Below are 22,427 nucleotides of genomic sequence, written 5' to 3' on the forward strand. Positions count from 1 at the left end.
CGCTGCTGCGCATGCGCACGGGTGGCGCGCCGTGGCGGGGAGGTATGAGGCGGGAAGGTGGCTGTGAGCGCCGTGGCAGCTAAGTGCAGTGAGGGCACTGCGAGCGCTGTGCCTGTCAGGAACCGCTCTCCTGAGTCTTGGAGAAGGTTGGCTGGAGTGTTTTGTATCTCTTCAGCATTGTGACCATTTCTGCAGTTTCCAGTAATCAAGTATCAAACTGAGCTCAGGCTGGGCAAGGCACTCTACAAAAAAAGTATTGAAATCGTAGAATCGTAAAATGGTTTAGGTCAGAAGAGACCTCAAAGATTGTTGATTTCCCACCCCTTTCTATGCACAGGGCTGCCACTCCCCAGCTGAGGCTGCTTAGGTCCCCATCCAACCCAGCTTTGAATGCCTCCAGTCATGGGGCACCCACAGACCTTTGGGCAGCGCTGCCTACTGAGTAAAGAATTGTTTCCTAACATCTAACCTTAATCTTCCTTTATACTAGTGTTGTATAGCTAATACCTTTATCGAGGCTCTGCTTCACATCTCAGGTTGGCTGCTGGCCCTTATGCAGCATCCTACGTTTCTTTTTGTGGCTTTTAACTGCTCTACTCCTGATGAAAATATGTGCTCCATATGGAGCATAATTCTATAATATCCATACTCCATATGGAGTATAATTTCTATTGCTTTCCTTCATCATTCTTGACCAAACATCAATGTAGTCCTCTACTGGAGGCTGTAAAAAAAAAAATGACAGAGGTGTCTGAATCGGAAATGTCCTTCAGAACATCCTTCAGGACCAATTGGCTGCTATACTGTCTTTGTTCCAATGCTGTCAGCTATGATGTGAGAACCTCAGATTGGAGAGGAACCTGAATCACAGAATATATGATCTTAGATATCTTAGGCAATCTTGTCCTATATAAGAGTTTATAAGTTTATCAAGGAAATCTTAAGGTCCTTGTAGATCAAACTACGTCTCACAAGCACCTTAACACTTTTGTTCTTTATATAATCCTTTTCACTATTGAACTACGTGCTATATATATCACTATTGAGCTACATGCAGAGCAAAATTCTTTGAAGTGACACCTCAGAAACAGAGTTTGGTATCTCTGCATTAGCAGCACCTTTGCAACTCTTAGCTGTGAGGCCAGCATGCACTGTGAGAGCACTGACTTGTTAAATGAACTTTGTTAAAAGTGAATCAAGTAGTCCAGGTTCAGGTACTAGGACAGGACAGTTATAGAGGTCAGAAATGCAAACTAAATGGGTTAGAACAGTGGAAAGTGTGTTCTTGTTTACCATCAGCTCATCAGACAACTGCCTTTCAACATAATTATCTATCATCAACGAGTTCTGTGTAGGCACTGCAGCTATAGGTGTTTCCAGCACAGATTAGTTGCCCTCTGGCAGCTACATTCCAAGGCTTTCCAGTGGCAGTAGAGAGCAGATACCTGCTTTTATGTCCTTTAGCAAACTTCTGTCTGTATCATTTGATGGATACTTTAAACATTCCAGGCAGTATCTCCCTCCTGCTAACCATATAAATGTTGTATTCCTTTTCCCTTGAGTGATTTTCCATATGGAATATCATTGTATAGGAAGGGTTAAAAGCATGAAGCTATTGAGTCATTTTGATTTGATATTGCAGAGTGAGCTGTGGAAAGCATACCTATTGCTGCTGAGTAACTGGAAGAAACAGAGCAAGGAAGAAACTGAAAAGTCTAATCCTAGTTCTGCGCTAACAGCAAAGAGATTGTGAAACTAAATGCTCTTTCTGGAGTCCAGGTTGGAATTATACTAATTTTTTACTGCTGCATTTGAGGTCTGTTTTTCTTGTGTTTCTTAACTATTGAGATTTCTCCCCTGAAGCTTTAGGAGTGAAAAAAATTCTTCTGTGGGCAGCAACTGAGAAGTTTGTGCAGGGCCGAGACAAGGACATTGACAGCATTCTTTCTCATGGATATTCTAAAGGTTGATCAATTTAAGATACTGTGTTTTATGGCTGTGTTAAATCTGTACGAGACAATAAGAGTGACTTTTTTTTTTGTTATTGTTGGGTTTTGTTGTTTTTTTTTTTTAATCAAAAGCTTTGATTCTCAGTCAGGCTTCAGTGGTTACCTTTAATATAAGTTTTATTTAAACTCTTTTGCAGGCTTCATGAGGGAGAACTCTAATGTTTGCATTCCGGGCAGTAATGTACTTCATTAGGGTGAGATAAGTACGCAGACTGAAGCAAAACAGTTTTTCATCTTTTTTTCTTTATATACGATACTTGAACACTCTATCTCTGAAAAGACAAAAGCATTAAGAGAATTAATTATATAGAGGATTTGCCTGATTAGTGCTCAGTTACTGAAGATAAAAATCAGAGCAATTTATCTATCATTTGTTGTCATCAGCAGTGAAAATGGCAGCTCTGATTCAGATTATCAGGCAGCTGGCATCTTCCATCTCCTTAGTTCTGTCTGTTGTGGTCATCTGACTAAGCTTGTACAATCAACCCTGGCATATGACAGAGGCTTTGGTCTTTGATGAAATCATAAATATCAGCTTTGGAGTGTGAAAGTAAAGCTTGTTGACTAGAGAAAACAGTATGTGATGATACCATCTTCTAGCACCATGGAAGTTCACTTTGTTCTTTCAGCTTCACACTTGGGATACATTTAAGAGCCTAACAATAGCGTGTAACTTCAAAGCAAAGTAGTTAACTAAGGTTGCTGTTTTCTGTTCCTCTGTGGGAGTGAATTTCAATGGCAGTGAGGTAACCTCACCTATGTTAGTGCTGCCTGCTTTCCTTTTAGATAAATTAGGTAAATATTTCATACATGTCTGTGTTATTTAATGATAGAAAACTCTGTCTTTTTGGTTTTATATTTATTTTTAATTGAATCCATAGAATTAGGCTAGAAAAGGTGACATTTGCAAGAAAAGCTAAGACTTTTTTTTTGGAAAAATGTTAAGGTCTGTGACTCCAGGTGGCTGTTTTATGTAACACTGCTACCTTAAATTAATTCTCCATGTTGTGTTGGTTACAATAGAGAAAATCAAAGAAGCATAAAAACTAGAGATGGAAAGACCACTTAAAGAGGAATTTTCCAAATCTGTCAGAATTTGGATTTTATTTTCAGATTTATCCGTTGTTTGTTTTTTTTTTCCTGAAGCCACCTTTTCCAGCATAGAATTTCTGGGGCGATTTCATAAGTACTCTATGATTTATATGATATTCTATTATTTTTATCTATGATTTCTATGATTTTTAAGCATTCCTTCAGAAAACTACTATCAGAACAATACTGATAAAGCTTTTTGTCTATTAACAGCTCAGAAGTCCCATGAAGAGCAGTATTTTATGAGCTGCTGGGTAGATACTGGATTTGTAGCTGTTCGAAGTCTGGCCTCATCAGTATTAATTCCAACAAAGAAGTAAGACTATCAAAGGTTTGGAGGTAGGGAGTTGCATGTTTCTTTGTTTTGTTACACATTTGTATATATTCTGGTTTTGTACATATGCAGATACTACAATCACAGTCTTACATGTTGGAAGAGTGTGATCTAGTCTCCTCAGTGTTAAGGCCAGTATAAAATCACCACAGACCCCTAATAAAAATTTCACTCAGCACTTGGAATACTTGAGTTGTCATGTGAAACAACATTCAGTTTCTAGGGAATTGAACAGTGCCTGTCACTGATAGTGAAAATCATGATGAATGCAAGTTTTGAATGAAGAAACCTTACTTCTGTAAGTGTAAAAGAAAAATAAAAACTAATTTGTCGCTGCTCTTTTGAAGCTGTGTTTTGTGTTTGTGTTCCACCATGTAGTGGCTTACTTGCTTTGCATTCACACTCGCTATACTGTAGTCTGCCACGTGAAGTACATGCTTTGAATTAACCATTGCAGTCCCCTCTTATGAGCTGATTTGATCAGCATTTGGATTAAGTCAGAAGTTTGTCTATGTATGTGAAAAGGGTGTTGGCTTTTATTAGGACAGACGTTTCTCAGCTGTTTGCTCTGTCATGTTCACTCTGCATGAGCTAGAATATGGTAAAATAAACCAGCCAAAACATGGGTGCAAGGAAAGCACAGAGTAGTGGAGCAGAACCATGCAACCTCACCAATAGGTGATGCCTACTGAAGTGCTATCCAGTTAATCACTGCTCCCACTATGACTACTTTGTGCAGTAAAATCATCAGCTAAACCTCTCATGGTTATCCACCCTTGTCCACGTTTCTTTGAGGGAACAATGCCAGATAAAGATTTTTTTGTGACTCATGGTATACGTCATTTACAATCACATTTGCATCATAAACGTTGTTGACAGGTCCCAGAGACAAAGGTGAGAAGATGCGAAAGATGTGGTATTCTTTCCTGCCATGTTTGCTGTTTTTACAACTTGAAGCTAATCCTGGTCTTAAAGTGAGAATTACTCAGAAAGGGCTGGACTACGGTATGTCTGAGATTACCAGAAGTTAATTTAAAATAAATATTCTATGTACAGAATATAGTTCTTTAAAGAGGTGCAGTGTACAAGCCCGGTCCTTAAATACTGCAACAGAATATATTCCTTTTGTCACCTCATAGCAGAACGCCCTTTGTCCCTTCTCTCTCTTTGTCTCTTTTTTGGACTCAGGGTACAAATTTATCCTTGAATTTGGGGCTGCATGCTCCTGCAATCCAACCATGTTTCTATCACACTTCTCATATTTATCTGCTGTCTTAGAACTAGAATGAGATGGTCACATAATTGTTGCTTTTCAAAAAGTGCTAAAATCTTGATTGTAAGTGCAATATTTAATTGAAAATAATTAACATATAATAAGAAAAAAAAAAGGGGGAGGGGGGGGAGCTTAGAATCTTGGAACGAACATGTAACTGCACACTTTCACTGTCATTCTATTTGAGGTGAGATAGAATCTGCACGTGCTGTTCTTTACAGCAACCATCTGCTGTAATTTTGACCCTTAACAGAACATCAGCGATTTTGTACATGGCACTCCTAACCTCTACAGTGTATTTTCCTTACTCTTTCTATTCAGGCTAGCTCTCCCTGCCTCCTGCTGAAGGTGTAGTGCGTGGGTGTGGAGGGCACTCAGTACAACTTCAATTGTTTACAGAATTAATATTAATAATAAAGGTTAACAAGGTACAGATTCAACAAAGGCTGGGTCACGCTAAGGATTAATCATCATTTATGTACTCAACACACTGACAGCTAGACAATGGACTTGTGAGATGAAAAGCAGAAGCTTGGGGCTTATGAGTTTGAGATGAAAGAGAGGATCAAGTCTACTTATTTCTGTGCATGAACATTGTTTTTAAGGCTTTTGAGGAGTTAAGTGTGGGACAAACATCAGTTATCCAAAACAGAATTGTTCTTTGTATCTTTTGATGAAATGCGAGTGAAATTACCCCTTAGGCATCTCTGTTGCCTTTAGAAATGAAAATTCAGCCTATTTCTTAATATGAGCCCAGCAGTAGTTGTGACATTCAGCGTGGCTTTCAAGTGCCAGACGTACAGACTAACCCTGTGTTAGTCATTGGGGGTAAGAACAGATATTGACAGTGACTCTGGCAATGGTATTTCTTGTATTTGAAAAGTGTTGTACCTGTCATAGAATCACAGAATCATAGAATTGCTCAGATTGGAAAAGACCGTAAAGATAATCAAGTCCAACCACAACTTGACCGTACTACTCTAACAACCCTCCACTAAATCATGTATTTTCCTTTAACATGAGATTTTAAGGCTGAGTCAGTAGATCCTCCCCGCTCTCTCATTTTGGCAGGACCATTTGAGGTCACTGGCTGCTCTCATTTAGAACCATAAGTGAGCTCTAGGGTATTTCTGTCAGAAAGAGCCTGTGTTTTCGCTTTTGAAGAGGGAACTTCCAGGGAATCATAATGAGTTATCATTTATTGTAATTGTTTGTTTTTTTTAACTTACTGAATTCTGGAAGGGGAAAAAGTATATATGTATATATATTTATTTATTCAGCAGCTGTGAGGCTCTAAAGCTAAAGAAACTCCTGTAAAAATGTGTTTGACATACCAACGCTTCATATGCATATGTTCACACTTCTTACCTAAGTAAGGACTATGCATGTTGGCCATCTTGTCACTTCTTAACAGGCCTCTTCATTCAACAGGTATAAGACAGTCTGAGAGAAATGTGATGACCAAGTATTTCCAAGGTTATCCACACTGTATGTGAAGTGAAGGAAGTATAACAGTTTCAAAAAATGGGTAAGAGTTCTAGAATGTAAAATGCAAGTCAAGATCATCATGATCTTGAACTAAATGATTCATATGGGGGCAACAGATGCAGATGTGTAAGTAGTTGGAAAGAGGTCTAGGTAAGGGCTTAAGAGCAGAAGAGTTTCCAGAACTGTGTTAAAAGTGATTGAATTATTTGTCAGTATATCTAGACCTTTGCATGCCATAATGTGGCCTGCAAGGTATCTATTTCCTCTGTCCCACTGCAGGCAGGAAGATTGGGATAGAACTACTGAAGCAAAGAGTATTGCAAGAGACCTTCCCAAGTTGGAGTGGGCAGGAGAGTTTCTCAATTGTGAAGGTGAATTATACAATCTCAAGGTAAGTGAAGGAATTGCATTTCAAAGTTTTAGGATGAAACAGGTCCGTAGTAATAATTATGCAGCCTTTTTTGTTGTTGTTCAGTACAAAACTTTAATGGTTCATCTAACTGCTGAAATGAGTTTCATGAGGGAAAAGCCATCATGAAAGAGTAGGAGGAAAATGTGCGTATGGGGATGATGTATCTGAGTTGATGGAACAGGAAGATAACTTTTGCAGAATCTTTTTGGGTAGATTTACAATGGCTAAAATAGCATTTTCATTAGGTAAGGCTCTACTTTTATTTCCTGCTGAGGAAAGTTGTGTACTGGGAACAGCCTGTAAAGTAAAAGGCCTGTGGAGCTTTCTACAATATTTCCAAGCAAGGAAAGTAATATAAAAGCATGTTGTTTTACAGCCTTCATTCCCATCTTTCTGTTTAAGCTTTTTCAATATACTGTAACCAAAAAAAAAACCAAACAAACAAACAGTAACTTCTGACCTTTTAATATTACTTCCAAGTAAAGCTCTGCTGCCCAATAGTATTTTACTTCATTTTTTCTTCATATCATTTTTATTTATTATAAATTGCCCAGAGCAAGAAATAACAATCTGGGAGACTTCATATACTTTTTGCTGGATAAGGGCCCGCATCCTCTATTAACATCAAATATTTTAGTAATGTTCTAATACATTAATATATTGCTTATATTCATTGTATTATAGTATCCTGGAGACCTTAACTTTTGCACAGCTGAGAAAGATGAATTTGGACAGCCTGAATAAGAAAAAACTGGGGGGGGGGGGGGGGCAGGGTGATGTCTTACTGTACATCTTTTGCTGGGTGTTGATTATGGAGAATGTGGAGCCAGTGAAGAGATGCTGGGCAGCAGGCACAAGTTACATCAAGAAAATCTCCAATTAGAAGTTAAGAAATTGCTGAGGAGAAGCAGAGTGAGAACAGAGGTTGGGGAATCTCCATCCTTGAAGATGTTCGAGACTTAAAAGAACAGGACCCTTACTTGGCCTGGCTTGGATCAAGGACATGATCCAGAAGATCTTAAGGTTCCTTCCAAACTAAGTTGGAGTGATCTGCAAAATCACAATTCATTCTCCCAATTAGTTATTTCCCTACACAGACTGATCTCACCTCACTGAAAATAGGATTAATAATTAATGTTGCCCGAGCTGTTTTTGGAAAACTATGTTCATTTTCACTAAAACTAGCCAGTTTCCCAGGGAAAGTAGATGAAAGTCAGTTGTTTCTGAGATCTCTGCCAGGTAGCAGGAAACAATGAGGAATGTCAAGTATATGATAAGATTGCAGCTGATACCTTTACAATGTGCAGCTCAGTTCAACACACCCATTTGCAACACAATGTCTTTGAATATCAGGAAAAATCATTTTCATGGGGAAGTCTTTAAGTAAGACTTGATTTTGAAAAACTGAACAGCTCCAGGACCTTTTGCTGAGATGAGTAAAGGGATATAGATGGGGAAGGAAATCATAGACTCTGCCTTTGATTGCAGAAGAATTCAATCATCAATATTCCTTCTTAACCTTTTAACATGCAGTCTAACGTCCTGCTTCCTTTTTTTCTGTAGGTTCAAAGTTGATGCTGTAGATATACCAGAAACTTCTGCTTCCTTTATTCCTGACACTGGTGTTAGTCTATCAGTGGCACATGCTTCTGCTACAATCAGTGCAGACTGGAGACTGAAAGCATGGCTACTGTAAGTACTGTACAGTGCAGTTGGAGTTGGGAGACAGTTCTGGGAGTGGAATTAGAATTGTAATTCAGAAATTTAGTTGCTACTTATCATTTTTTTAAGTCTGATATAAGCATTTAAAAAACAGTTTGTATGAACTTCTTGAGAGGGAAGCATTTCCTGCAACAAATGCAGGTATGTCTCCTCGGGAGTCATCAAGTCAGACAACTGTTAGCATGCGCAGCTTGTCCAGATGGTATGAGTTGTATATACAGGACCACAGTATTTTAAATGACAACAATTATTTTTTTTGGTAGAGTATAACCAATAAGTTGACTCTGTAGTTAATTATCTACTTGTTGCTACAGTGTATATTGTCTTCCATAGTGATCATTTTTATAAGGTGAGTACTGTCACAATGCCAAACATCCAGAAGTTAGAAAATTCTACAATTCAAGTCACTGTGGATAAATGACTTGGCTTCATGAGCCTGTACAGTATGAGATTATCTTCAATCACACCATCACATTCAGATTTTTCCACTTTTCTATCTCAGCATCTCTTTAAGACAATATATTTTTTTTCCTTCCCTTCTTTGAAGAGGGGGAGGGAGGGCCAAAACATCTGGGATATCAGAAAAGGTTTCAAGGTGTTAATCTCTACAGTTGGGGTTAATGGAATACCTGGAAACAGCAGTAGGCGTTGCTCTGTTTGCAAGCCAGATAGCACAGCAAGATGGATCACCAGGCTGCACAATTCACAGTATGTCCTGATTTCAAAGGAGCACGTACACAAAGTTTTGTATTCAGTTTTAGTACTGGTAGCTGGAAAGCACTGTCACTGTGGTCGCAATCTGTATGTAGTTGTCATAGTGGCATTGTGAGGAAAAGGATACTGTGTTCAGCAGAGCACATCAGCTGCTCCCAAACATTAATTTACCTCTCCCTCTTGTCCAGGGTGAGGACTGGGGCATGATCTAAAGAACACACCAGAAATATAAAGCTCTGAGGACTTCACCAACTGCAAAGGAGATGAGGAACTGGCATGCAGGATTTGGGGGAGGGAGTCAAAGCCAGCTTTGGTGAAGTGCATGGTTATGAAGGGAGTTTCTTTCCTTTTTGAGGGATGGAGGGAACAGTCTATTCTGTTGTGTTCCATATTATGTTTTGTACATAGCTGTAAGTTTAAACAAATCCTGAATATGCCTTACTCTTCAACCCCTCCACTCCCTCATCCTAATACACCACTTTCAGCTTAAAATAAGAGATCCCAACTGAAAGTCAGCTTTTCAAGGGAGACCCTTGACAACCCAGGCCTACCTGGCTGTTTCTGGGGTCAGTAAGATGGGTTTTATCCCAGCTTTTTCAGTATTATTCCTGAGTTCCCAAATCTCACTGTAGCCCTCTTCTCTTTCCACTGTGTCCCAGTGCACTCTGTGAGTTCCAGAATCTCATGGCAGGCACTTTGCTCCCGAAAACCTATAACCAATGAATTCAGATTCCTACTAAGGAAGAACAGAGTTAAGGATGCTGCAAGAGACCTAGGTAGTTAAACTTTTCCTCATCTCCCAAGCAGCCCAAAAAGGCAGAAGGTCCAAGATCCTTTTCACAATGATCTCTATCACTTTAATGACTAAACTAAAACATAATTCATTCTTGATGATAGAAGCCAGTAGTCCTTTCAAAACTGATTTACAGGTAGTATATTAAAGTATTCCCTTAGAGGACATGTTTCCCTGACTGAGATTCGTTTCTATTTTGTTTCGTTTTGTTTTTCTAAGTAGCAAAGACCAAGGAGGATTTACCCTGTCCATCTCAGAACTGTTCATTGCAGTTGTCTTCAAAGTATCACGGGACAACACAGGCCACTTGTCTGTGTTGCTGCACAGTTGCCAGTTGAGCATTGGTAGTGTAAAAGTCACGTTAAATGAAGGATCCAGGTATGTATGCTAGGTATGTATAGAAGATTTTCTAATTACTCTGGGGGAAGTAGCGGAGTTTGTCACATAAGGGCCACTTTTCAAACTGTGCCTTTCACGATCCAAGTAACTACTGAAGGATCAAATTAGACTTTTAAAGGCCTGTTTGTTGTAAGCAGTCTCCTTTGCTGAGCATGTGAAGGGTGGCTAATCATCATTTCTTTGTGCACATACCTAAAAATGAGCTGACTAGACGTACTGCATTTGAAAAATTTGACACTTGCCTACATTAAATGCTACAAGATGGCAAATGGAAATTTGCAGGAAGGGATCTGGATTCATTATGCATTTTGACAAGCTGACCTACAATTTAACTACAAAACTTGATATTTAAAAAAAAAAAAATGACATAATTTTTGTAGTTCTCCTTGTTTTGACTTTCTAGAAAGCCTTTTGTTATATTTAAAGAGAAAATGTGGCTGTTATCAGCATGTTAACATTAATATTCACAGCTTTGCAGATGATTAACTTCTAAATAGCTCCAACAAGACCCAGAACTCATAGCATTGGTACCGTCTACCAATATTGGTAATTGGTTTTCATTAATCTAAATGACATTGATGCCCTAGCCTGGAAGATTCTATGGTTTTATATTTCAGAGACTTCAGTCCATGGTAAAAAGTGTTTGTGTTCATTTCCTTTTCTTCAGCTGGATCTATAGCTTCCTATCTGGTTATCTTGAGAAGGCCATTCATTCCAAACTGAATGAAAATGTAAGTTTGAAAAGATTATTTCAGCTAGTGAAGGGAGGAGTTCAAATACAGCCCTTACATTGCTGACTTCTCTCTCTTTTCCTATAGATATGTCTAAATATCAAATACAAAATACAAGTGATGGATGCACAGCTTAGAAAGCAGAAGGGTGAGCTGCTGATTTGAGCTTTTTGAGTAATTTTCACAGTGTGTTGTTTGTAGTGTTTTTATCACTTGCCAATCCACCCCTGTGTTCACAGTACAAAAACAAAACAAAACAAAACAAAAAAGCAAAGACATAAAGACTGAGCCTTTGTCCTTTATGTTAGTCCATTTCAGATTCTTAGAAATCTCCTGCAAGAACCTTATAGACAATATTCAGATTTCTTCGGTGCCCATAGCAGGTCACCTGTAATCTTTCAGTTTGTTGTAGCTGACCCATATTACTTTCTTAGATTTTCAAGATGAACATTTTCCCTCCCTCCCTCCCTCCCTCCCTCCCTCTCTCCCTCTCTTTCAAGACTAGAATATTTATCCGTAGTTATGAACTCACCGTTTCTCTTTAAAACCATCTAATTATTTACACAGTGTGAATTTTCCAATTAAAAAAAAAGGTCAGGCTGAAGTTGTAAACACAAAACAATCATAGATTCACAAGGTTGGAAAGGACCTACAAGATCATCTAGTCCAACCCTGCTCCCATTACCATTGCTACCACAAGCTACTAAACCGTATATAGATACTGCGCTGTGTGAGAGCTGATTTCCGAGGAGTCAGTTCAGTTGTGAAACAAGAGAAGTAGGCCTATAACTGGAGGAACTGGTGACTTTCCAAAGGTGCAGTCTCACTTTTTCTCTTACTGCAAGTTTTTATTTTCTTCTTCCTTCTCCCACTATTTCCCTTCATCAGATTCATCATTTCTAGAACACCTTTGCCTTTAACTGCTATGATGCTTTTGTAATAATGCACATTTTGTTTTTGTCTGTTATTTTTTCTAGTCTTAAGCCAAATAGATGCCTTTGCACAAATAGACTATTCTCTAGTTAGTTCTCCAGCAGTCTTCAAATCACACATTAACTTGGATTTGAAGGTAATTCGCCATTAATATCTCTGTGCTCTCAAAGTCTCTTCAGATCCTCTTCTGCATTTATTCATTTCTTTTTTTCACTACAGTCTTGCTCAGCCCCTTCACTGTTGAGTCAGAAAAGCAATAAGGATTTGGAATGTTTTTGGTAGCAGCTGTTTTGGAAACAAGACACAAGCTTATTTAATATAGTAACTACATTGGTTAATTCACCAAAATAAATTATTTCAGTTGAATCCCTTCAGAGGTGCATTATAATAAGTGATACATAATCTACAATCCCTACCGCTGTAATTACAATCCAAAGTGATCGTTTTGGGGTGAGTCCTTGTCTTCTATATGTACCAAAAAACTTCTCACAAACAACATACAGCAGTTCCTTTCTCACTAATTTTTCACCTTTTCTGGCAAGAGATATCCCAGCAACACTCAGTTGATCCAGCAGCTTCAACCGTCCTTGTAATGTAGAGCATCCCTATTGCTCTCAGCACTGGCTTCAGTTTAGAAAGGCATGCTAGAATAACAGCTGAAACTCTCTCTCTGCTTATTTTATTCAAGAAACACCATTCACAGGTGAAAACAAAAAAAAACAAAAAACAAACACCAGCAACAGAAAAGAACAAGACACGAAAGAAAAGAACAAGAAAAGAAAAGAAAAGAAAAGAAAAGAAAAGAAAAGAAAAGAAAAGAAAAGAAAAGAAAAGAAAAGAAAAGAAAAGAGGAAAAAGAAATACATCAAACTTCCCAGCAGACCTTCTTCAAAGAAGATATACACAGATTAAGAGTATTTAGCAATACTGTTAATTCTTCAGCTATAGTTAGTTCGAATTTACAAGTTAAACTTCAACATGCTGACACCCACTATGAGATTACAGATGAGTCAGGAAAAGAAGTGATTGGTCTTCAGTGTTCCTTGGAACAAAGTGATCCTTGATGGTTTTAAGTTGCCGTTTTCCAACTCTCAATCTTTTTTTTATCACAGTTGGGTGTTTCCTTTTTGTCTCCCTCTTACACTACTTTTATTGCTTTTCAGGAGGTAGGGAGGAGTTCCTGAGGAATCTCCTTAAATGTCATTCTTAGATTAAGTCAACAACTGTATCTTTGCAGCAGAAGAAGACTGGTCTAGAGGATTTTTATGCTGACTGGTGGTGGCAGTTCAGAACGTTCATTTCAGTGCTCAAATTCAGATTTGGAAAGGGTAGAGGCCATGTTCTCTGTGATTCCTGTTTGTTTTTGGTTTTTTTTTCGAAAGAACTTCAATTTGCTGATTTTCAGGGCATACAAGAAATTCTTGCGTGTTTCAGGTTTTACTTACTGTCAATTTTATCTTCAGGTTAATAAGATAGAATAAGAATTCCCTCTGTTCAGCCACTACTAATGCATTCTGACAAATACAAATGCTTAATAAGTATAAGTACGTGTGTTAATGACTCTTTGCAGGGCACAGTCTATCCAGTAGGAAATCACACAGACCCTCCCTTTGTGCCTGCTCCGTTTGGTCTCCCAAACAAAGGTGATTCCATGTTCTACTTCGGAGTCTCCAATTATTTTCTTAAGTCTGCTACACTGGCTTACTACAGAGCAGGGGTCTTTAATATCACCATCTCCAAAGACGTGAGTATAATTTGTATATAATAGAATAACAAATAACAGAAACATGAATGGTCAGCAGAGGAGACTGATTCTTTACAGGCTGCCCAGGGAAGTGATGGAGTCGCCATCCCTGGAGGTGCTCAGGAAATGTATGAATGTTGTACTGAGGGACATGGTCAGTGGGCACAGTAGGGATGGGTAGGCAGTTGGACTGGGTGATCTTAGTGGTCTTTTCCAATCTTAATGATTCTGTGATACTGTGATTATGTTTGCCATGTCACACAGATCCAGATCAGGATTCTACCACTTATAAGACTGAACCAGGACATTTTTTCTTCTTTTCATCATTTTAGATAGTCAAAGTCTCCCTCAGACCTGAACTTACTGGCAACTCTAGGCAGTAAATGGCAGAGATGAATGTCACAGAGCTGGTGCACAAGGCGTGTATGAAATAACCAAAGAAAGCTTTCCTCTGCATGAGTTCCAAACAACAGTAAAAAAGGCAAGATGGGAAAAGGAATTCTTAGTCCACTGTCTGCTGCATAGAGGCCCACAACATAGGTATTGGCTGTGCTGAAAGCAGCAAAATAAGGCAAAAAGCAGGTACAGGGGAAGTAAGCTTTCAGCTGTGGATGAAGAACATATAAAACTTGTCCCAGAAATGCTGTTTCCACAACATTAGTAGACAAGGATTCCAAGAAGTTTTGCTAGCTGAAACACTGCTAAGAGGGTCTGGCACTGGCAAACATCATCATGGTGGTCAGCAGAAAAAGGGCAAATAAGATTTTTGAGTTCTATCTGACAGATCCGTTGTATTCCATCTAAGAAAGTCCCAAAGGCAGGAAGAAAGCAGGATGCCAGTTCTGTTCTTTTAAAGTACTCGCTGTCTGGTAGAAGCCTCTGAGATAATCCATTAGAAAGAAATCTTTCTCTCCTCTCTTCCACAGAGTATTGTGGCTCCCCTAGGAATCATTCTGTGCAAAGGAAATACTAAATGTAAACATGAATTACCTAGAGTCAAAGTGTTTTTTTCAAGGAAGCCCTTATTTTTAAGCTCGTATAAAGACCTGATTGATCTCATTTGTTTACAGCTTTCTACTGCTTTTAACCTAACTACTGCCACACTGAAAAATTTTCTTCCTGAGGTGGGTACTTCTGTTTGTACAGATCTTTTAAGAACAAGCAGTAGCTGATGTCTGCTGATATTACCTGTGTAACATATTTGCAGAAGTTTGTGGAAGACGAGGAGGCTGAGCTGCTTTACAAGTAGTGGAAAATTCAAACATACATGTTCTCTTCTCATAACTCATTGTTCTTCCTAACTATATCACGCTACTCTGAAGTCATTCTTTGCCCCCATGAATACCAAATTCACTTTCAGTCTCTGAAACAGTTATAAAGACTATATGGTGGACATCTTCTCCAAGATCGGTCTCCTTTTATTCCTGCTGAAGTAAAGGCATCTCTGTTGTGCTAGGCTGACTCCTCTATGTCAAGGTACCTTCTGGATGCAGGAAATCATATACAATGGGAAGTAACGGTCATGAGCACAGTTTATAAATGCAATGCAAGACATTAATATACTTACAAGATGCTTTAAAAATACCTAATATGGCAACATTTGATATGAAGTTGTGGCATTTTTTGTCCTTTAAGAGTATATATATATGTATGTATGTATGTATGTATGTATGTATGTATATTTTAATGACTCTTCTGGAAGGCTGCTCTTCCAATGTTTTTTTGTATTGTCATATTGTCAGAGTCATCACTTTTTCTGTGAAATCCCACAGATTGCTCTGCATTGCCTAACTGCATGCCCAGTGCTTCTGAAGCTGATGGCTACATCACCACCTGTTGTCAGTTTGCAGTCAGACACATGCAGACTATGGATCACTGGGTCTGTAGAGGTGTTTGCTGTTCTGCCAAATTCAACCATCCAGTACATCTTTACAGGGAATCTAGTAAGTAGCATGAACTAGAAGATAACATTCAGTGCTGAGGCTGAACAAATGATGCAGTAATCTTTCAAGTCCTTCAAAAATCAGAGATTAGCTTAATATACCATATACAAGCCTGTCACAAATGTGCATACTGTTCTGTTGCATTTCACGGGGAGGAAATGTGCACTACATACTGTAGAATTTAATATGCAGGTACAATATGCAGTTTATGAAGCCCATTCTTCCCATGTGGGAGGTTGAATGATTATTTGAGAATAAATTGTAATATATACAAATGGGATTATCTGACATTCCTAACTTGTTCTCTCTTGTTCAGCATGTCCCCAGACATCTTTTCATTAGGTTGAAAGTAATGCAGTTAAGTCAGCCATGCAGGGATTTAAATGATACTAACGATAAGGAAGCAATCAGGGCAGTATTATCACTTCACTCAGGTAATCCCTGCTGCACTCAGAAAGCAGCAAATTGACAAATGATTTCACTATTTATACATACTGACTAAATATAATGTTTAGGCATTGTGCTTCCAATGACAAAAAGCAATTACATTTGTGTCTGTAGCTCAGACAGTATCTACATATACAGTCACAGAAGATGGTTTTGTTTTTTCCCCACAGACAACAAGTACCAGAAGCAATTTGGCAGTAATCAAACAGAAGCTGGTCATCTCATTATTTCTGAAGAGGTAATTAAGGAAAATTCAGAAAGCAACATTAATGATTCAAACACTAGGACCCACTAGAATGTCATTCTGTTTATCAACACTTGTTTCACCATGAGAAAAAGAGCAATGGTTACCTTCTTTCTCACAGAGGCTCTAAAATACATTTGACTATTTAATCTATGTTGTGCAGATAAAATATAATAATATTGGGGAATAACTTTGTCTCCTGTACAGCGTGTTATTACCCCTTTCTCAAGGTTATTTAACCCCTCCAAATGACAGTGTTCAACATATTCAGTATCTTAAAGTCACCTGTGCTGATGCTAGAGAATGAGATTTGGTCTATTATTCTAAGCCCTTTACATGTTGCTGTCTTGCCATGTCTGAACATCATAAACAGATGCCATCATGAAAACACTTTACAGGAGCAGTACAGCAAGCTCTCTGTACGCCTTTACATGTGGGGAAGGGAACAATTACACTATGTAGCTGATACAACAACATGCTGTCAAACAAATGAAACTAGAAGTGTCTCTAATTTGAAACAATGCCCAGAACTTTTTAGATCGTGCTTAGATCTTGCTGGTTTTCTGGTTACCTACAGGTCATGTGTTTTCAGCTGGCTTTCAGCAAATTTTACTCACACTTCAAACTCAGTGATGTTCTAGAGCTGCTTTCTCCCTATATATGTAATTGTATAGAAGTGCAGACTTTCAGGAATATCCATGTTTCTTCTTGGTAGCCCTGCTCTGCAAGCTGGATCAGAATTCCAGAGTATATATTGTATTTTTCAACCTATTAAATTTCCATTAGAGAAAAACATAGGCAGCCTTTTCTGAGTTTTGGTCACTGGCCCATTTTAACAGGAAAAGAGGACTTGGAATGATCAGAACCTGACAGCGTGAGTTCAAAAAAGAATCCTGCCACACAAAACTTTTGACATGAGACTGTGTTCCGCTCATCAGGATGATGTGTTTGTTTTGTCATGGTTTTTTTTCCCCCAGAGTTAAGTTTACAATTATCTGAGTGTGTATCACAGACATCAGCATTGAAGTTAGACTGGGCTGGGACTGGATAGCAGCTCTTCCAAATCATGTTGAGGAAAGTGTAGTTCAGCCACTGCAGGAAATGGCAATTCCAGAGAGATTTCTCTTTACAAATCTTGTAGTTGTCACCCAAGACAACAGATGACTGTAGAAGTAGGTTGATTTCAGAAAGATCTCATTAATTCTACAACAAGTGAATAGTCGTCTGTTTGATAAAATGCAAGAATCAGGCAAAATTAAATACATTAATCAGCATGAAATCAAGAAGTTGGACAAACGAAATGTAAAAGGAAATGCAAATTCTCACTGCCCGCTATGCTTCTGGATTCAGTTTTTGTACACACATTCTGCAGCACCTTAAGAAAAAAAAAATATATATATATTCTTTTTTCTGGAGAGCAAAGGTGTGTTTCTTCAAGACTCTTCACTTCAAGCAACGACTGTGCTAAACCATTTTTGCTGAATCCTTTTTTACTTCTTCCATTTAGGCTTCAGTTCTCCCTGCTGCACTCTGCTGTTGGCTTCTCTAAGGTAAGTTAACAGTTTCAGTGCCTTAACCAGGTAGCTGAGCCCTTCAGAGTTAAAAGCAGTTCAGCCAAACTTGTTGCCGGACATTTCTCCATCTGCCTTGGAGATCATCTGTCACTGCTCTTTCTACGTTCAAATACATTACCTGTTTTGCTTGTTTGTTCCTTTCTGGTAAGAGGAAGTAACTCTTGGGGTGTTTCTTTTGTCAACAGAGACACCAAATATCATTATTACCATGCAACATTAATTGAAACAGGGAGAAGTGTCTGCCTAGCCTGCATGACCTAGTCTGCCATCACAATTGATTTTACTGTCTTCTGCATCCAGCAGGACAAAGGCAGGCATGGGGCTAGAACTTCTTCTAGCCGTTTCTGACAGCCAGCCTGAATTCACAGCTGGATTAAGTAGACATAACATTAGGAATGAGTACAATGTCACGCTTAAGCTCAGCTTCAGGAATTATCTTGAAACACTCGAAGCAAATAAAAGGAGAGTAAAAAACAGGGAGTAAAAGAAACAGCATGCCACTGGATAGATCATTCATCGTACACTGAGAATTGGTCAGGGCAACTCTACAGCAGCTCAACCCAACCTGCACCTTTAAGTGAAGGGAGTAGAGCACCAGAGAGGGGGCAATTACTGCCACCCAGAACACAGTTCATTTCTGAGAACTTCTGAGAAGAATATTCACATCATCCAGGTGCCATTTAAAACAACAATAACAAAAGCATCTTTCTTTATTATTTTTTTTAACCTGAGATTTTCTTTACCAGTTTTTTTTCTTTGCAATAAAAGATCTTGTTTCTGATCTTTTGCAGTTCTAACCGTCACTCTCCATCCTCATGCTGCAGTCCCCTGGGTATAATGCAGTAATCACCAAATGTATTTTCCCCTTTACTGCAGGTCTCACTGGTGGAGAATTTTCTGTCTTACACTTTACGGAGGGTAGTAATCCCAGTAATCAATGGTAAGGATTGTGGCCTGTTCCTGAGTACAGTTGGTGGGAAAGTGAGACCAAAACCATTAAAGAGAGTGCACAGCTTCGAAGGCTGGAACAGAGCAAGTCTCAGCTCCTTTCCAAAGTGCAGCAGTAGAAGGCAGACATGCTTGAGTCTCATCTCAACAGAGTTGAGCCATAACCAGAGAATGGCCCAGACCTGGGAAGCTCATAAGCACATCTGCATCTTCTGGCTTTAGGATAGTGTAACATTATCACTCCCCTCTGCATTTGCACTCTGCCTGCTACCCCAGGCAGAACAAAGTTGAAAATCAGCTCAGTGACATGCAGAGAGCAAGGGATGAAGAAAGAGGTGCAAGTAGAAAGAAACATACGGAAGTGTATAGAAGGTGCCTGGGGGCATAAACAAGGGCAAGTTGTTTATCTTGCTGAGGAAGGAGGTGAGATATTGAGGAGGGAAAGGAGGGATGCAAAAGTCAAATGGTTGAAAAAGCAGGCAAGGGGCTTCACCCAGGAAAGTAGGAATGGATGAAAATAAGAGGGACCCACAGGCTTAGATGGTCATATTGAGAATAAAATGAAAGGAAACTGGCAAATAAGCCAGAGTGGGAAACAGCAGAAACCACATCCAATAGAGTAGATGTCTGAGAAGGAGCAAAGGCAGACTGCAGTGTCAGACAGCTGAGAGATTTTGAGAGGTCTGTCCACTGCTTTTTCATAGGAATTGTTGCTTCTTTGCAAATACAAGCGTCACAGATACAGTGGTGATTGATTAAAGGGAGATCTTAAAACTAATTTAGTTCCTACTGAAAAATGCTTCCGAAGTATTTTATTCACAGATATATTTATATTTGTCCTTCTTTAAGATAAATTAGGAAAAGGATTTCCTCTTCCTAACTTGGCCTACACCAGCCTGGTTGGACCTGTAATAAAAATGAATCAGGTGAGGAGCCTCACTTTTAGTTAAATAATATTGATTATTTTTTAGGTCTGTAAATGTGTGCATATTGCTGTGTTGCATCATTCTAAAGATAGCTGATAGTAAAGCTTTAACCATTCAATAGATTGAAAATCCACACTCTGGATGAAAAATGTACACACACACCCCCCACCAGACCAGGATGCTTTGAGCATTATGATTGTAAAGGGGCCTCTAGACTTTTGGGGGAATCCCAGCGAAGTGGAAACACCACAGAGGCAGCTGTGCTGTCCCCAGCAGGTCTTAGGAGCATTGAATGAGCTCTCGCTACTATGACCTTTCCATAGTACTGGAAAGCTGAGATGCAGCCTTGTGGTTAGCATTACCCAGCATTCTGGGGGGCTGCGTTAACTAACATCAGTTCCTATCTGTACTCTGATGTCAACTGCATTTCAGGAAGCACAAAGCCATGCTTGTCTCCTGCACTGCTGAGGGTCTAATTGTCAAATCTACTGACTGCAAACGTGTCCATCTGAAATTTAAGGTAATTTTACATGTTCTTGTTTCCTCAGGGTCATCTTGTGATTTTCACTGATGTTCACTACAAACATGAGCAAGAGGAAGATGAGGATCTTCACTGACACCCCTAATGCCCCTTTTCTTTCAAACAATAATAGAGAAAAAAAGAGGTCTTCCTTCTGCTGGCTTGTATGGAGTAGATGCTATAATATTAGAAACATGGATCTTGGTCACTATTTTTGCTGTTTCTTCCCTTTTCATGAACCAAATCTGTTGGTTTTTAGTATAGTGGGTATAGATGACTTTTATATTATTTTATGATGCATTAGAAAACTTGTTGCAGTATGATGGGAAGGAGTGGATGGGTCTTCTTGTGTTAGGAACACCAAGTTTTATTAATTTCAGGAACCAGTTATTGCATTATTCAACTTATCTCCATCAGTGTTAGCAACACTGTATGTGTAGAGTGAGATCTTAGTTTTTGTAATATTTTCACAGTTTCATAGTTTCATAGTTTCATGCGGGTTGGAAGGGACCTTAGAGATCATCGAGTCCAGCCCCCAGGATTCGAGCCTCTGTGTAGCAGAGCGGCACTTCTACCACTTGCGCCACAGGGGGGATTCGAACTCCGGGCCCCAGTGTTGCAAGGCGGCGTCTTTAACCACTGCGCCACTGGGGCACAAGTTTGTCCCTTTGTAACTGGATGCCGTAAATGGGAACAGATTTATGAAATCGAGTGAATTATAGAATTACAGAATCAAAATTTATGTTGAAGTAACCTCCAATAGCCATCTAGTCCAGAGATCACCTTGGAACAGGACTAATTAAATTATGTTGCTGCAGGCTGCGTCCATGTGAGTTTTGAACCTCCCCAAGGACAGAAATTCCACAACCTTTCTGGGCAACGTTTTAACATTTATTTAACCAGCTTCAGAGTAAATTTCTTTTCCTGATATCAAATCAGAATTTCCCATGTTCCAACTTGTGTCCACTGCCCTTTTTCTATACACTGTGTGCTTCCAAGAGCCCAGCTCCATCTCTGTATCCTCAGATCAGAATGTTGTAGAAGAGAAAAAGGTCTTGGCAGGCTCTCTCTTTCCCAAGCTAAGCATACTGAATCTCTCATACTGTCCTAGTAGATCGTGTTCTCCAGCCTCATAACCTTTTTCATGATACCTGCTGGACTTGATCCAGGATGTCAATATCATTCTTGTAGTGGGGAGCCCAAATTGGACGCACTGATTCAAACAGTCTTGCAAGTGCCAAACAGAAAGGAAGAAACATTTACCTTCGCATGCAGCTCTATGGACCTTGCTGTCCACTAAGATTCACAGACCCTTTTCTGCATAGTTTGTTTCTAAAGATCCCCAAGCCTGGACTGATGCAGGGCATTACTCCCTCCCAGACACAAGGAGTGTATTGATTGCTCCACACTGGTTGGTGTTGTGCACAAAGTTGCCAAGAGTGCACAGTCCCATCATCCACACCAGCAGTGGAGGAATTAAGCAGTGCTGATCGCAGTGTTGATTCCTGTGGGACACCCACTAGTTGTCAGTCAGCACCTGGACGGTCAACACTTTGTTGATCACAACTCTGATTCTGGGCCACACAGCCAATTTTTTACCTTCCTTCTCCCCCTGTAAATCACCAGTGTGATGAGAATAATGGAGACTGTTTCAAAGACCTTACTCTAATCAAGGTATAACATATCCACTGCCCTTCGTTTGTCCACAGCACCAGTCAGTTCATCACAGAAAGGAATTAAGCTGGTCAGGTGTGATCTGCCTCTAGAATACCCGTGCTGGCTGCTCCCAGTTACGTTACCCTTCGTGTGCTTTAGAAATGGCTTCTAAGATATTTTACTCCATATCCATCCCAGGGTCTGACATGAGACTGACCATCTTGTATTTTGCTGTGTTGTTCTCCTTGCCTTTCTTGAAGGCAGGTGTGGTGTCTACCTTTTTTTTCCAGTCATGAGGAACTTCTGACTGCCATGACTTTGACAGAGAGCAGCTTATTTCTGTGATCAGTCAGCCAGCACCTTTGGGTGCTTTCTGTCTGGTCCCATGGATTTGTGTCCATCCATGTGGGTTCAGTGACCCCAAACACTGCCTTTCTCTGCTGTGGGTTATACCTTGTTTCCACAGGCTCTGCAAGGAGCTCAGAGACCTGTGAGTCCTGATGACAGATATTACTGGTAGAGACA

General features: G+C 39.4%; 1 protein-coding gene across 6 annotated transcripts; it reads left to right on the forward strand.

Moving 5' to 3' along the window:
- Positions 1–16: 16 nt before the first annotated feature.
- Positions 17–20,749, forward strand: LOC107314456 (BPI fold-containing family C protein-like). Of its 6 annotated transcripts, none has more exons than XM_032445066.1 (19): positions 17–1,779; positions 1,864–2,203; positions 3,315–3,440; positions 4,315–4,440; positions 6,140–6,236; positions 6,476–6,587; positions 8,172–8,300; positions 10,057–10,215; positions 10,904–10,967; positions 11,055–11,115; positions 11,945–12,036; positions 13,471–13,644; positions 14,715–14,768; positions 15,417–15,587; positions 16,205–16,272; positions 17,786–17,828; positions 18,729–18,792; positions 19,650–19,726; positions 20,275–20,749. In XM_032445066.1, the coding sequence occupies exons 5-19, from the start codon at positions 6,233–6,235 to the stop codon at positions 20,341–20,343; spliced, it is 1,341 nt and encodes a 446-aa protein (XP_032300957.1). In that variant the 5' UTR covers positions 17–1,779; positions 1,864–2,203; positions 3,315–3,440; positions 4,315–4,440; positions 6,140–6,232; the 3' UTR covers positions 20,344–20,749. The 6 variants fall into 6 exon arrangements, with proteins under 6 accessions (XP_032300957.1, XP_032300948.1, XP_032300953.1 ...); XM_032445057.1 differs by lacking the exon at positions 6,140–6,236 and having other exon boundaries at positions 1,864–1,965; positions 2,147–2,203; XM_032445062.1 differs by lacking the exon at positions 6,140–6,236 and having other exon boundaries at positions 17–146; positions 1,643–1,779.
- The last annotated feature ends 1,678 nt before the right edge of the window (positions 20,750–22,427 follow it).

This window comes from Coturnix japonica, chromosome 1, assembly GCF_001577835.2.
Source record: "Coturnix japonica isolate 7356 chromosome 1, Coturnix japonica 2.1, whole genome shotgun sequence".
NCBI lineage: Eukaryota > Metazoa > Chordata > Aves > Galliformes > Phasianidae > Coturnix > Coturnix japonica.